This window comes from Nematolebias whitei, chromosome 14, assembly GCF_014905685.2.
Source record: "Nematolebias whitei isolate Nwh7 chromosome 14, NemWhi1, whole genome shotgun sequence".
NCBI lineage: Eukaryota > Metazoa > Chordata > Actinopteri > Cyprinodontiformes > Rivulidae > Nematolebias > Nematolebias whitei.
The window spans coordinates 36,032,437-36,049,877 of record NC_056511.1 but is presented as its reverse complement, the minus strand read 5'-3'; the positions used below and the strand labels follow the sequence as shown (position 1 = coordinate 36,049,877).

General features: G+C 43.3%; 1 protein-coding gene across 1 annotated transcript in view; it reads right to left on the bottom strand.

Annotated features, from left to right (window-relative positions):
• msi2b (musashi RNA-binding protein 2b) overlaps window positions 1-17,441 on the bottom strand; it is a 434,292-nt gene that overhangs the window by 66,846 nt on the left and 350,005 nt on the right. Inside the window, exon 10 of the mRNA XM_037688064.1 lies at window positions 7,580-7,654. Coding sequence (XP_037543992.1) covers window positions 7,580-7,654 — 75 coding nt within the window. The remainder of the gene's footprint in view (window positions 1-7,579; window positions 7,655-17,441) is intronic.

Sequence of the window (17,441 nt, the reverse complement as noted above, 5' to 3'; positions counted from 1 at the left end):
GGTGCTATTTAAGAGACTGAGCTGAAAACAGCACCTCAGACTGAGGAAGTCTCTCGGATGAGAGACGAAACGTTTCTACATTTTTTTGTTGATTTGCTTTGTTTTGTTTTTTTGAATGTCCAGAGGACCAGATTTAACTTTTTTAGATTTTTCTACCTGGATTATTGAGCATGCATCAGGATGCTATTTGCAATGACTGCTCAGCGTCAGTGATGCGAGGAGGAGCGAAAATAAAATCCTACAACACTTCAAACCTAATTAACCATCTGAAGAACCACCATTCTGACCATTACGATGAGTTCATGGTGGCCAGAAGTAAAGTGAGAGAGCGGTCAACCACAGAGAATCAAAACCTCACCAGCGTCCATGGATATATTTGGATCCATCCAAAGACCATGCAGAATAATGTAGTATTTTAATTCCACAGCAGAGAAAGCTATGTAGTCTCTGTAAGTAAGTCTAGGAAAAAAAAATATTGGATTGGTTATTGGCCAAATAAGTTTTAACATATTGGCATATCAGATATCAGCCAAAATTGCAATATCGTGCATTCATACAGAAAATTATATTTGTATGAATACATGACAACTCAGTATGTACTGAATGGTGACAAAACTACAGCCTCCATCGTCATCGTGGTTGTTCTTAAATGTGACTTTTGTCATGATGGGTTAAAAAAAAATACCTGTTGCAAAAGCTCAAACAAAGGACCTCCAACAACAATGCATATCAACATAAAGCTTTAAAAAACAAGTTTCAGAAACATAAAAAAAGAATAAAGTATTTTTGACTGAAAAACCTGTGTATTGAATATAAAAAAGGACAAAAATACTTGTTCTCTAGATGCTGCTAATTTGCAGCACGTCTTTACTATTTGTAATTCTGGGGTAATGGTAAACGCTGCTGTTCTCTTGATTGTCTCTACACATCCAGCCGACAGTAATGTGTCTGAAATTAAGTTTCAATTCAAAGTGAAGTTCACACATTATGCTGAAATTATGCAGTCACAAGGTAAACAGTGTGTAATTTGCAACAGTGCATATAAAACACAGCTTGGAATTTTAAGAGTGAACAAAATTAAAGAAGCCATCTTTGTCAAAACCCTTTTCCTTTTTCCTTTTTTTTTTTTTTTTTTACCAATTTACATAGGAAAAGCTATAAACAAAGGCAACATACTTAAAACTATTGTAGAGATTTTAGAACAAAGATAAGGTGAAATATGTTTTTTTACTTAAAAATGTAAATAGTATTTCAGTGCAATTTCAGAGTGACCTTGAAACTGATATTGAAAAAATAATTACTTACTTCAGTCTCTGTCAAACTGAAATATTTGCAGAAATAAAAAAAATAAAAAAACTGCAAATGTCTTTTTATAAAACAGAAAATATCTTTGTCCAATACATTATTCTGTCAACAAATAAAAATGTTTTTTGTGGATTTGAACTTATCAAATCTTACTTCTAGTGAAAAAAAATATTCTCAGTTCTGAACTAAAATGGCTATAATTCGGTATGTTTTATAAATATTGAGATAAAATTTGGTGTGGTAGTAGCTGAGAGTAATTCACCACACACAGCAGTTTGAGTGCTACACATTTTGCAGTACCGTTACCATAACTTGTTTTTGCCAACTCACCTGTATTAGCAAAATATCTTATAAACCACTGGACATATTCTAATGGAACTCTTAGGAAGTAGTCATCATTCACCAGACGCCTCGGTCTGGGACTGAGACGTGTTCTGGCCAGCTCAGCCCAATCTGAAGACACTGAAGACATACCGAGGCGACTGTGGGGTGGGTAGGCAGCTTACCTCTGATGAATCTCTGTACCTCCAACTGAGGTATTAACATGGCCAGGCTGGCCAACGTGTCAATAAAAAACAGAGAGTGAAAAAACGCAGAGCTGTAGCTCCATAATGTGATGAACAGATGACAGTAGTTGTCATCGCCCACTCGTGGGATTAATCAACAACAAACAGAATGATTACCGGGGCGAATATCGATGATGACGCACAGCAACTTTGTACTTCATTAAAAAAATAATAGTTAACCACAAACAGGACTGCTAAAATGAGTTAATTCGTTATAGTAAATGACACGAGGGAGATGTCCAACACACATTTAATGCAACATGCTCCACTTCAGCCCATCAGAGTTCTGCTCCATGCCTCTTTTGGTTTCACTCGTCCCACTTTATTACTGAAAGCTCACATCTGAGCGGGATGAGGCCAGCTTCATCTGTGATTAATGAAAGGCTAGAGGAAGCTTAGAGCTGGACTGGTCTTTGCGGTCATTTCGCGGAACGGTCTTATGAGTATACAGCTTGAATATGCATCTACAACTATTTACATTTAGAGTTACAACCCAATTCAAGATGGATACCACACTTAATCTAGCTAACACAATTAGAAAAAAACAAAACGTGACTACAAGTTTGTTACAAGGTTTAATGGAAACAAACACAACTCCTTCCTTGCCATCATATAACGGTCTCCATTCAACACCGACATAAAAGAAGATGGGAATATATGAATTACATCTAGGATTGATAGGCCTTTAATTTGTTCTGAAATTCCTCTTAATTCATAAAATATATAAAAACACAGCATAGCTAATATTTATGCTTGGCAGAAGAACATCTGTCATCTGACTTGCCACATAAAAGTTTAAAGTAACTCATTAAAACACTAATAAATGCTCCAGTCTTGGGCAAAGCTACAGCTTCCTTCATGGGTTATACTCTAACATCTGACTGTCATAAAGTTGTCTTTAACAAACAGATGATCAGCAGTTTACACTGTAATGATAATATAGTAAGCCAAGGCCTCCTGTGAATAAAACTGTAATGATCCCTTTGGCCTGATTGAATCATCTGGTAAGCAACTCATTTCTAACCACTACAGACAAAAACAAACTATATGTGGTAGATATCAGATTTATTTTGTGGTTGATGTTGGAAATAAATGACAGTATGGTTTATTGTTTCTGAGCTGCTTTATGTAACTGCACTGACTGCAGCGATTTTTACTCAGGTCGAATGTATTTCTGCTGTTTTAGCTTCTGTTTTGTACACTTGAAGTCTTTTTAGGCTGCCAAGATGTCAGCTTTGATTTCTCTTTCTCTGTGTAGGTTGTATCGAGTTTTTGTACTTAATTCAGTGTTTCATCACTGATCAATGTTTTATCACTGTTTTATCTTGACAATTGAACAATTGCCTAACCACTTTTGTTCCTGTTAACAGAAGACTCCTGAGGTTTACTGGGTGTAAAAAAAGCTTTGAAAGGCTGCCCACAATTTATGCCTCTTGGATGTCGTCTGCCTGGTCTCAGCTCCGTTTATATACGAGTGTTTCAGTGAGGCAGTGTACAGTGAGAAAAAGCTCTTGATCTAAAACCGAGAGTGCATTTCACATCTTCCTAAGGAAAGCAACTAGTCAATATTTGGCCTGAGGTTATTTAATCTAGACAAGGAGTTTGATTCATACATTAAAATTTCCAATTACCTGTCAAGAGTTGAGCAAGCCCCGAGGACGCTGTTTTAATCATTCAGCTTTATCTAACTCTTAAAATTGAGTTTAACATGGATAGGATCATACATTCTGCCTCAGGGAAGGTGATACGCCTTAATTTGTTGTAAATAGTCAACATTTTATAAATCCATGTTTAACTACTTGTATGAAATACTCATCACTACTTTCCCTTCCCGTCCCCTCTATGTGGTCTTGCTGATCCAGTTAAAAAAATAAGCCGTACGCATGAATTATGAGCGACTAATAAATATTCACATCAGCAAATTCCTATATCTCATTAGCAGCAGCGTCGTGCACGGATGTATTCAAATAAGCGTGTCCATGAGCGGCATTCAAATTTTCTGGGAACTTTGAACTTAACAAAGCAGTTCTCTTTAATCAGAAGAACTTGAGCTGAGCACGGCTCAAATTGTCCACAATAAATTACGTTCTTTATAGAAAAAGTGGCTGCAGTACTGAGAGACTTTTAGGCCAAACTGGAGCAACTTCTTGCAGAAAAGAGTTGCCATATCTTCACTCAAGTCCGGGGTGTTGTTGTGTACAGTATGTGCTGTAAAGTCATCCTTAAGTATCCTTTTTTTTTCTTGCTTTAAACTTTAATATAAAACTGATGGCCCATGACATTAAACAAAACATTAGAAATGAAAGCTTATGTCGGTGTGTCCTTGGACCCCAGGTACAGCGTGCACCCTTGCCGAGAACAAAATCCTAAATGCAAAAATGATCTGAACAAACTGAGCTTCAGCCACTGAACATACAGGTGCAAAAAAGGGATGCAATTTAATCAACTTTTTTTTTTTCTCTGATCTTGCATGTAATTGTTTTCATCACTGTAATGCCACTTTAACTGGTGATATGTGACTTATCTGTACTGCTGATTATCCATGCTGCTGATCTCAAGCTGCTGTATTCATTCGTGCCTATCAGCTCACAACAGACTCATGTTCGGGCTGCTGTTTAATACACCATATTGTTTTACATTATTAGTGTTTAGTGTATAGCTTATATCTTTTAACGTATCGTTTAGTGTACAACTTAGATCCTTATACAGTAGTCTCTTGTTTATCGTGGGGGATCTGTACCCTGAAGACCCGCGATAAGTGAAAAACCGCAAAGTAGGAAGAGTAGTACAAGTAGTAAGTAGTAGTTTATTATATAAATATATATATATATATATATATATATATAAATATATATACAAGTGTTTTAAACCCTTCCCACATTATTGCAGTCTTCTAAACAATGTTTCTAAACTCTAAACACTCTAAAAGAGCACAGAATATCATGAGTTCAGCTCCCTGCCTCCTCTGCTCTTTGCCACCTGCAAGTGCTTTTGGCCACGCCCAATTCTCCGCTCTGCATGGTGAACAGCTGATCAGCTGCAGTAGGAAGTTTATCCTGCAGTATGGGCTTCACAAATATGCAGGAGGTGCTAAATAATTTAATATAATTTATTTTAAATAAAAATTCCATGCCGATTGTGCAGCTCATCCATCAGACAATTGTGTGTCATGTCCAGTCTTATTTTGAAAAACCATGATAGAGGGAGTCCGCAATAAACGAACCGCGAAGTAACCAGGTACTACCGTATACCGTTTCTTTTCATATTTTTGCTATTGTTGGGTGTAACTGGGACCTTGAGGCAGAACTGTGGCGCAACTGGTAGAGCTGCTGCCTCTCAGCAAGCAGGTCCCCGGTTCAAATCCTGGTCCAGGGGCCTTTCTTGGTGGAGTTTGCATGTTCTCTCCAAGGGTTTTCTCCAGGTACTCCGGTTTCCTCCCACAGACCAAAAACATGCATGTTAGGCCGATTGGTAACTCTAAATTTCGAGTTCGAGTGCAGTGTGAATGTAAACAGACCGGACCCCGCTCCGCAGGGTAAACAAACACGCATTTCTCTGACCTTATATGGAGCCGTCAGCTGCCTTGTGTAGAAAAACAATATTCTCCATGGTCTTCTGTCTCATCTTCTGCTCATGCTAAGTCCATTTTTGAAAAATGACAAAATATAATTCCTAAAACTGCTAAAACTTGATGCCACTTCGTTTTTGTTTTTATTTACAGAAGAAGTAGAAGACGTGTCTTCAGAGGTTTTTGTATCGTTTCTTTCAGTAGTTCTTGGTGCAGTGCCCCCACAGGCGAGCAGGGGAACAGGTCGGTTCAACAGGTTGACTCGACTGCACAGTGCAGTGTGAATGCAAACGCACCAGTTCAAATGTAAACAAAAGGTCATGAATATTGGTCTCAAACCGAACTGAGTCTACCAGACTATCTGGTGTGAAAACGACCTAGGTGTGAGTGAGAGAGTGAATGGTTGTTTGTCTTGTTTGTCTCTCTGTGTCCCTGTGATGGACTGGAGACCTGTCCAGGGTGTACCCCGCCCCTCGCACAGTGATTGCTGGACATGGGCAGCGGCGACCCCCATGACCCAAAATTGAAGAAGCGGGTAAAAGATAATGGATGGTTGACTGGACTGGGACCTTGAGTACACAATTTCATTCCACCTCATGTATTGCATGTGATGCGAATGACAATAAAGAACCTTGAACCTTGTAAGTATAGTTACAATAACAGCACGGACATCGTCTTTTATTTAGGAGTGGACATTTTGTCTGCTGAGGTCTTGCTTAAGTACCGTTTGTAGTTTACTGTATGTTAAAATAGATTATCGACCACATAGTGTTTTAGAATCCATTGTAAATAAAATTGCAGTGTTGTTGAGCTGATGAGGGCAGAGTGAATAGATGATAAGCAAATACATGTAAATATGCTGGCACAGCATACTAAATTTACTATGCGATGACAAATAACACGCAGACTGACACATGGTGTGATCCACAAATATCTAACAACTTTATTAGCAGATTTGATATTGTTTAAAATCGATGAAGAATGGTGAACAGGTTAATTTTGGGAGTGTGAAAAGTGGCGAATTATAATCAAAAGATTTTCAGGTCTAAATTGTCTGAAAAGACTTTTGAACAAGCTTTAGTGAAAGGTGAACATGCACAACACTGCTCACAAGGGATGCTTTGAGGACACAAAGACAATACTTTGCTCTGAGTTACAGTCCCATCATTGACTTATCAAAATATGCAGTTATTATAACATAAAATTATAAAATATTATAAAATATTATTATAAAATAAGCAGTTATTATAAACCCAAAATAGGGAGTTTTAAATGTGACAGATCTGATCCATCACGCAAGTCTACATCGATGCATATCGTGTGGTGTATTCATCATCTCCTGTCAAATAATGTTGTGGTCAAGCATAAAACCAGCATATGCCTGATCTGCAGGTGGTCACAGCTGGACCCCCGTCTTACCATTTCTGAATCTATTCCACAAAGATATGACAGGGATTTGAGCTGCTGTAAGATATTTCCCATTTCGTCCCATTGGTGGAAAGAATGATGTCTGGCACGGTAAACAAAGTAAGAGTAAGGCTCCTAAATAAAGCATGAAATTGACAGGATGCCTGTCTAAGTGAAGAGCCACAGAGCCAGCGGCCCCTGGTGCAGCACACAGCTCCAGCTGCTCACCTCCAGACTTCACACCACCCATTTGGATTTCCATTAAAGTGCCCGGCTCTCTGAGTCAATACTTTTAATGCAGAAAATGACTTTATTTTTCATTATAAGCACCATATTTAAAAATCTGCCTACACAAAAAAGCTGCTCATTTTTCCGCCTCTCCACAGATGAATTTGCATACATTGGACCACAGAAGAAAAAGACGAGGAGGAAGAAGAAGAACTTTCCCCATTTCAGACATTTGGTCATGGTAGTGTTGGAGTATGGGATAAAAAGGAATAACCAATTTACTTCACTGTGCGTCAGCTTTCAAAACCTCGTTGAAAAATCTCGACACGTCGCACATTTATAACCCTGCAGATTATTTGGTGACTGACGTGTAAGTTGATGAAGATTTATGTATTTGGTTTCAAATGTGTGTGTGTGTTCTTTTATTGTGTGTCTGATTGTGCTCCCCGAGAGTGCAAAGCAGAAATCAGGAAGAACGTATATTTTAGGAAAGCCTTTAACTCACCAGGGAACTGGTAGCTGTAGCTTGGTGCGAATCCAGTGTATCCTCGACCATACGTTGCCACAATGTTAGGGTAACCTTTGATAAAGAAAGAAAGAAAAAAACAGCTGATAAAAGAACTAAATGTAATCTGTAAATTACAAGTTACACAAGAAATACTGATTATTTCTCATGTTAGTAGGATATATTTTCATTGCATGCTTTAAACCCAATGAAGAGGTGTTATGTATGTATTTACAGCTCATTATGTTGCCTGAAAAACATTCAGTTTAACAATGAGTAGCGCTCTTAATCAATGAACGTCTTTCATGTTTGAGCCTTTAATCTTGATTGTGCTGCTTTTGTTGTTTCTTCTAAAGGACTTTGTTTCAGGACTGCCGTCAGATAGGACAGTAATTAATTAAAACAATGAATTGTTTTCATAAAATACAAGGATAGCCAAGAAATCCTGACGTTTATAGTCATTTTCCAAAAGGGGAAGATATGAGGAATTAAAATTATAGCATTAAAAACTGCTTGAATTTTACAAAATGTCACAAAATTTAACAATCCTATTGATGGCTGTTGAACTTTGTGAGTGTGCTACAGCTCTCTAGGGATCACGGCGCTCAGCCTCCTTGGAAAAGTTTATCCCAGCAAGTTGAAGGAGAGGCTCCCACAAATTGTAAACCCTCAGATTCAGGAGGTGCAGCGCAGCTTTCATCCTGGCTGTGGAACAGAGAGGATCAGATCTTTACCCTAACAAGAGTTGCTCAAGTGGTCATGGGAAATTGACTGTCCAGTAAACATGTACTTTGTGAGTCCAGAGAAGGTTTGTGAGTGTGTTCCAGCATTCTGTGGGGGGGTGCAGCGAGAGTAAGGGATCTCGGGGTCACAACCAAAGAAAGAGCTGGTCTGCAGTCTTGATACAAAGTTTGTCTTGTTCCTGAAGCAGGCTGAACTCCACCCAGGCTGCCTATTGTTTCTGATTTTGTTCATTGTGTGACATGAAGGTGCTGTTATGGGGACGAGGATGTCATATTTGGGAACCTCAAGGTCTCATCTCTGCTTTTTGCCGATGATTTTTTTTTACACCGACCTTCAACCTGCACTAAGGTGGTTCAAAGCCAAGTGTGAAATGGCAGGGGCGAGTCAGCTTCTCCAAGTCTGAGGTCATGGTTCAGAACTGGGAAAAGGTGGGTTACTCCTGTTGAGTTGGGAAAGAGTCTCTGCCTCAAAGAGATGTGTTTCAGTATCTGCAATGTTCGTTCCCGAGTGATGGTAGAAGATGAATATATAGATCTGGGCCTCATCCACTGTAACAAAGGTGTTGCTCTGGTCTGCTGTGGGGAAGAAGGAGCTGAGCCAAAAGGCAAAACTCTTACTTTACTGGATGGTAAATTAAAACCATGATCTATGGTAATGAAATGTGGATTATTCCTGAAAGACGAGATCTTAAATACAAGTGGCTGAACTGCGCTTTTGCTGTAGAAAATCTGGGCTCAGACGCAGAGATAAGGTGAGGAGCTCCATCATCTAGTGAGCGAGGTGAGTTCTGAGTAGAGCTGCTGCTCCTCTGCATCTAAAGGAGTCAGCTGAGGTGGTGCAGACATCTGATTGAGGTCTCTGGGGAACCACCCTTTGGAGGTTTTCTGACCATCTAGGAGGAGACTCAGATTTCTCTGAAGGGATTATGTATCCTCTCTGGCCTGAGAACACATTGGGGTCTTCAAGAAGCTGGACAGTGGACCATGGACAGGAGGCAGACAATGGATGGACAGATGAATGGATGAATAAGTGTAAGAACAGATGAACAGATAGATAATTACATTTTTGGTAGCGCCTTAAAAACACCATAGAAGTTCATTAACAGTGTTTTTGTGTTTAAACGGCCTGACCTTCATGCATTTATGTTTTCCATCTCCTTTGGGGCTGAATGCCGAGAGCCAGTTTAAGATTTTCTACATTAAAATAATTTAGGTTTTTATTTGCTCTTTTATGTACACTCCTGTTGTAGTCACAAGCTCTCAGACGTTTTTTTTTTATAACAAGTAATAACATTTGATGACAGGCTCCTAAAAATGATGTCACCCTTTTTTATTTTCTGTAGCTTTGTTTTTGAAGAAAAGTTCATATTTAAATACGTTTTATTATGTCTAATTAACAGCAGCACACAAAACACGATATTTAGATGTGATTTATTTTATTCAGGTGAACAGTGTTTTTACCATTAAATAAAATTAAATCAACTACAGCTTTTTCAACGTGTTATCAGGAGCGTTAGGATATCAAAGGCTAGGTCAGCTGTGTATAAACATCAAATGAAAGCGCATGATTTTTGCATAACTAATCAATAGTCAAGTTAATTTACAATTTTTACAAGCAATCTTTTTATTTTAATAAAATGATTTTAGAGTAAAACTGAACAGGCATCAATGCACATCATTACTCAAGAGAAGGTAATCTAAGTTGTTCTATATTTTGCATAAAAGCATAAATACAAGTTACTACGGGTACCTGGATGTCCAAACAAAGCATGAATACACATGAAATTATTGCTTTAGGAGCGGCAGCGCTTAAAAATAGAATCACTGCCAGGGTGGAGGTCATAATGGAAAATAAATGAGGTGTAATTTTTGATGTGTCTGTGTGTTTTCTCCCTAATAGTCTTTGCTCTAAATCTTTTGTAAACAAACTTGAAAATTGTGAACTACGTTAAAATTAAATTTGGATCTGATTGTTTATCAATTTTATTGTCTGTACTGCTCATATTCAGACCACAGCACTATAAGTATCTTATTTCTGTTGCCATACAAAGAAAAAATAAAATAAAATATCTTACAAACATTACAATATTTTTTTCTATCAGCATGATCTTAGGCTGGAAATGTCTTAAAAGTTTAACCAGACACTTCAGAGACTGTTGTTTTTTTTATGAAGTGAAAATTTACCTTTGATGTTACTGAAGCAAGCAGCCCAATGAAATGACACCAACAATCCATCCATCCATCCATCATCCATCCATCCATCCATCCATCCATCCATCCATCCATCCATCCATCATCTTTTACCCGCTTCTTCCATTTTGGGTCACGGGGGTCGCTGGTGCCCATGTCCAGCAATCACTGTGCGAGGGGCGGGGTACACCCTGGACGGGTCGCAAGTCCATCACAGGGACACATAGAGACAAACAACCATTCACTCGCTCACTCACACCTAGGGACAATTTAGAGTTACCAATCAGCCTAACATGCATGTTTTTGGTCTGTGGGAGGAAACCAGAGTACCCAGAGAAAATCTATGCATGCATGGAGAGAACATGCAGACTCCACCCAGAAAGAATGGGAGGCGAACCCGCAAACGTTGGTTACGTACTGTAACCCCAGATTCTATGAATATAGGCGTAGCCCTTTAAGGCTGTCGCTGATGGGTTTATCCCGTTATGCGTAGCATAAGCACTGAAAAAAATTTAGTCCACGCCCACCTGCTGAGTGGGCCCCACCCTGTCCGTATAAATTACGTTAAGAGCGGGAAATCGGCTCCCAAAATAGCTTTTTCTTCAGCCATTTAGGAGCCAGTGAGGCCCGACGCTTAAAGGGCTACGCCTATATTCATAGAATCTGGGGTTACAGTACGTAACCAACGTTCTATGTCATATAGGCTTCGCCCTTTAAGGCTGTCGCTGATGGGTTAAGGGCGAAGCGGATGTGGTCCTCGCCTCACTGGGTCCATTCGAACACAGTAAGAAGCGGAAGCTTGCCCAAAAAACGTCTTGTCACTCAGCTCCCCGTGTGCATAACTACGCATCGCGTAATTATGTGCCATGCACAGACGCATGTTGTTTAACTATGCGTTCTGACAAAGCATGAACGCCCCGGAAAACTTTCAACGGGGAGAAGATGTTGAAAAGAGGGGGGGGGGGGGGGGGGTGGCATGAACCAACTGGTTCATGGCTGAACAGTATAAACAGATTAATATCAATGAACTGATTATTGATCAAATGAACTGATTGGTAACAATAGTCATGAACTGATTAGTGACAATAGAACCAAAATCACAGACACAACTTGTGACTGATAACAACATCTCACACTGTAATGCATGCAGACAGAAGTGAGCTTAAACAGAGTTCCATGAGAACAACAATATTCATTCTGTTAGAGCACTAAGGACAGAATGTGTCATGGAACGAGCCGTTACATCACATAGGTAAAAGCGAATAAATGAGCAGGGTGTTGACCATGCAGCCACAGTGCAATGTCCTGCATTGACATACCATTATGCAGAGCAGTCGAAGATGCGATACCCCTGGTGGAGTGTGCTTTGAGGTTGACAGGAGGCTCTAAATCTGATGCTCTGTAGGCTTCAGAAATGGCCTCACACAGCCAGTGTGACAAGCGCTGGGTGGATAACGGGCGACCTGCAGATGCATCTCTATAATGCACAAACAATTGTTGAATTTGACGCATTACAGCTGTGCGCGCTATGTAATACGTCAACGCCCGCACCGGACAGAGAAGATGAAAAGATGCTTCTTCTTCTGATCTGTGGGGGGGTGGAGAAACCCCTCCAACGATATCACTCTTGATTTAAAAGAGCTTGTGATGTTTTAGGCATAAAAGCTGGGTTTGGTCTTAAATCAGCTGAGCTGCCCGTCAGCTTGAATTCCAAGGCATGACGGAGCAACAGAGAGGGCAGATAAATTACTTACGCTCTTAGCGGGTGTTAAAGCCAGCAGCAGGGCTGTTTTAAGAGACAAGAATTTAAATGAAAACCTGATCCAGAGGCTCAAATGGAGCTTTGATCAGGGCTCGCAGGACCAGCGTTAAATCCCACTGTGGAGCAAGTGGGCGTGAATCAGGCCTGCGTCTCTGTACACCTTTTAGAAAAACGCTTCATCAGCGGGTGATTAAAAGCTGTTCTGTCTCCGAACCCTTCGTGGCAGGAAGAGATGACTGCAACGTACGTTATAAACGTACTGAATGCCAACTTCCTATCCATCAGCTGTTGTAGAAAAGACAACACGCCGCCTAATGGGCATGAGGTGGCCTCTAAACCTTTCTCTGTACACCAGCGCTGAAAAGCCGTCCCCTTTGATGTGTACAGAGCTGTGGTAGATGCAGCACGTGAACCTTGAATTGTGCACACTATCTCCTGAGGGAGACCCATCCTCTCTAAGCGGGACCGCTCAGCGGTCAGACCCACAGGTACTGACCTATTTCTGGGTAACTCCTGATCGCTCCTCCTGCTTGAAGGAGAGCATCCTCCCTCCACGGCAGTTTCCACGGACGACCCGACAACAGACGTTGCAGGACTGGGAACCATGGTGCGTTCACGCGCTCGGAAGCTACCAGGAGAGCTGTCAATCCCTCCTCCTGAACTCGGTTCAGGAACCGTAAAATCAGAGGAGGTGGGGGAAACGCGTACAGAAGCGTTTTGGGCCACGGACTGTGAGCAAATGCATCCACCCCCCAGCGGTGGATCGTCTCGCGGGCTCAGGGAAAACCATAGTTGACACTGAGCGTTCTCTCGCGTCGCAAACAGGTCCACAGCTGCTTTGCCAAACTTCTGCCACGTCTGAAACATCAGGTCTGGGTGGAGGGTCCAGTCCGCGTGACGTGGGCCGCCCCTGGACATCACATCTGCCCCTCTGTTCAGAACACCGGATATGTAAACCGCTCTGATGGAGAGCAGGTTTTGGTGAGCCCAACACAGTAGCTTTCGCACAATGTGTAACATCTGGGCTGAACGCACACCCCTTGGCGGTTTATGTATGCAGCAGTCACCATGTTGTCTGTGTGAATCAACACGTGTTGATTCTGTAGCACGGGAGCAAAGTGTTGAATCACATTGAGCACTGTGCGACACTCCAAAACATTGATGTGGGCTGATGTGTGGTGGGGCCACAGCGCCCCTACTGCTTGGGATAGGCATGTCCCCCCCCAACCTGACAGCGACACATCCGTGAAGACTGACACGTGTGACGTGGGACTGCTGACGGGAACTCCCTCTGACAGAACCAGAGTGTTTCCCAGTGTCGGAGGTCTGCTCTCACAGAGGAAGGGACAATGATCATCCGTCTTTTTTGTTTTACTGGATCCACACGCAGACGCGCAAACCACCTCTGGAGGCGTCTCATGTGTAACAAACCCAGCGGAACCACTGTGTGAGCTGATGACATCATTCCCAACAGCTTCATGACGGAGACAGCTGTTATCACTTGCCAGGTCTTACGTGGCGGAGTTGCCTTTTAAAAGAGTTGAATCTCGTTTGTGATAAACGAGCCTTCATGGTGGTTGAATGTAATTCCACTCCCAGATAAACAATCGTCTGGGCCGGGGAAAATCAAGCTTCCTTCCAATTTATGGCGAAGCCCAGATTTAACAGGTGTGATGTCAACACCTGATCCTGCATCAGCGCCTCCTGTCTGGAGTGACAGGAGCAGCAGATCATCCAGGTAAAACAAAAACTCTCGTCTCTGTGTTTTGGGATGATCGGTATGCGTTCTCAGGATGTTGTACAACAGGTCCAAAAAACGGTCTCTTCTCTCCGATCCGTGAGTAAAACCCTGTGTTTTCTCTCCGTTGGGGAACTCTGGAGATTACTTTTATCAGAAACACTTGGACTTCTGCATTTAGGGATGAGATTTGGTCTGATGATGACAGGACCGTTTCTATAATTCCTCTGAATGGAGGGATTCGGGTTGCAAACTGTAACTTGTAACCATTTGCATAACACCCTGTCCATCCATCTGAAACGGCGAGCATGTTTTAGCCACTCTACGTAACGTTCGTAGAGTGAACGTGCGTTTAAGTGATGTGACACGTTTGTACGGCTGTCAGCAGTCCGCCCCTCAACCGCCGTCATGCGTCGCGGGAATGTTTTCTGCGTGACCCAAGGCGAGGCTTGTGCTGAGGCGAAGCGTGTGACAGCTGATGACGCGGTGGGGCTGCGCGTTTGACGTCGCTGTGCGAACGTTGAAAGGCGGAGGGCGTGACTTCATCTACGCCGTGCTGTTGGAGTGCAGGCTGCTAGCCCCGCGAGAGCACACGTTTTCTCTGGAGGGACGCGCGCCGCTCTCGCTGGAGGGGCGCGCGCTGGAGCGAGGCGGGACTCATCACCGGGTTCATTCAGCTGCTTCACGCTTTATGCTGCCGTGAGCTGCCGAACGCTGAGACGCGGTGGGTGACGGCTGCCCCCGTTTGATTCGTTGAGACGAGTGTCGCTTCTTGTGAGAATGAAGGACCTCCACCCGAACCAGCCTGCGGACCACATTTATACCGATGTGAGCCGGTTAGGGCCGGGCAGCTGTGTGTGTGCGCCAACATCAACGCAGCGCCATTGGATGGAGGCTGTTTCATCCCACGAGTGCGAGTTGACGCCGCTTGAGCGAGGATCGTGCAGCTCGGGATGATAACGAGTTATTTTCGCTTACCATAGTGTCGTGTGAGCGACTCGTCATGTCTTGGAGCGGCGGTGAGTTTAAAAAACCTTTATTTAAGGACACCGGCTCCTTATGTGTGGAGGTTGTTTCATCCCACGAGAGCGGGTTTGGCACCGCTTGAGTGAGGATCGTGCAGCTCTAGTTGATAACGAGTTATTTTCGCTTACCATCGTGTCGTGTGAGCGACTCGTCATGTCTTGGAGCGGCGGTGAGTTTAAAAAACCTTTATTTAAGGACACCGGCTCCTTATGCGTGCGGCCGCTGTGAGCTCATCCGAGCTTACAGACTGGCTAAAAAACAGACACTTTGATCATTGAATGATGATTTATTTCAACTTTCGTGTCACTTTTACACACATCCTCCGGAGACCGTCATTTTTTTAAAAAACTTCTCTCTCATGAGCTCTGCGATTGTTGCCCGGAGCGCTGTCTTGCAGGTGAACTCTGGGAAAACACTGAGCTGCAGGTTGCCGGAATGAAGAGGGCTGGATTCTGACGGGCGGGGCTGGTGGTGGAACTGAGCGAGAGCCGCGGCCGTGGAAAAGTCGATGCTTGTTCGCGACGGTCCCTCCAGCGGGCCGGGATGAGCCGCGCGGCTTGATGAGGTGGCGCACAGCCTCTGGCACCTCCTCCGACTGCTTCAATTCGCCAGCATGGTTTTGAAGCTGCTCTGAACAGCGCGTCCGCGATGGGCTTCATCAGGTCTTGTGCAGTTTCTCCGGCAGCGAGGGGAGTAACGAAGCCAGGTGGATCGTTGGATCATCGTCATCCACGCTGCAATCCTCGACAGGCAAACCGTAGGAGAGGCACACATGTTGAGCTGGCGTCAGCTGCCTTACAGAGGGAGTTCTTTGTCTCCAAGGCAGGTCTGCGGCCTTCAGTCCCTTGGACATGCTATATGCTAGCAGCGCCACGTTGTTGTTAGCTGCGGCTGCCTGAAAAACACATTGGTGGGCTCGATTGGAGAGCGTGGTCACCGTCTGGTTCGTGTTCCTCCGGAGGGACGGGACGCTGCTCCGACCTGGGCAGCTTCGCTCCGAAAGCTTCCGCGAGGCTTGGCTCCAGGGGGGTTACCGAGGAATAGCCCCGCTCGGTGAATCCCTCAACTCTGGTGATGGGTGCGGACTGGGGACCGACTCCCCCAATCTACCAGGAAAGAACCGTCTGTGGCCTCGCCCGTCGAACGTCCTGTTGGAACACGAGGCCGTATGGATCAAGACGGTGAGCCAGAGTGGAGCCCAGTGAAACAACCTTCCCGCCGGATCATCCGAACTGGCAGGAAAAGGTGTGGGACGTAGAAAAAAGGGGTCCCTTCATGTCAGCCTCCTCCTGGGTTCCGCCGGGCAACCGTGAGGGCGCTGTCGGCCGGGAGCGGTGTGATCGCCGATGTGAAACGAGGTGAGATGGGGTGAGCATTCACTCAGCCCCCCTCCACCTACACTACGCTCCCCAGGAGGGAATGAGCAGCGGGGGCTGCAGCTGAGCACGCCTTGTCCCGGAGGAACCATCCGGTTCGCCCCGAGGGTCGGCGATAAGAGGAAAAAATACAAGATGGCGTTGTCCAGCGTGTAGTGACCTGTCACTGGGAAATATTCCCCGGCGCTTACCTTGGAATAAGACTGCTCGTCATCTTCTCCTCGGGGAGGAGAACTCACCGGACGACCGGAGGTCGACTGCCGGGCCAAGCATCCTTCACAAAGGTTGGTCATTTACACAATTTACCTTCTTTGTTCTTCTGACAGTGCTATTTTTTGCTCGCTGAAGAAAAAATGGGAGCCGATTTCCGGCTCTTAACGTAATTTATACGGACCGGGTGGGGCCCACACAGCAGGTGGGCGTGGACTAAATTTTTTTCAGTGCTTATGCTACGCATAACGGGATAAACCCATCAGCGACAGCCTTAAAGGGCGAAGCCTATATGACATAGAACTTCTAGCTGTAAGGTGATGGTGCTAACCAACAAGCCACCACAAGTTTTTAGTAATTTTAAAAACTTTTTAACTTGAATAGTTATTAGTACAGTAGTCCCTTGCTACTTCGCGGTTTGTTTATTGCAGACTCACTCTATCACGGTTTTTCAAAATAACACTGGACATGACACACAATTGGCTGATTGTTGGATGAGCTGCACAACCAGAATGGATTTTTTATTTAGAATAAATTATTCATAAATTATTTAGCACCTGCTGCACATTTGTGCAGCCCATACTGCAGGATAAACTTTCTGCTGCAGTTGTTCAGCATGCAGAGCAGAGAAATGGGTGTGGCCAAGAGCACTTGCAGGTGGCAAAGAGCAGAGGAGGCAGGGAGCTGAAATCATGACATTCTGTGCTCTTTTAGAGTGTTTAGAGTTTAGAAACATTGTTTAGAATATTGCAAGAGTATGGGAAGGGTTTAAAATGCCTTTATATATATATATATATATATATATATATGTATATAT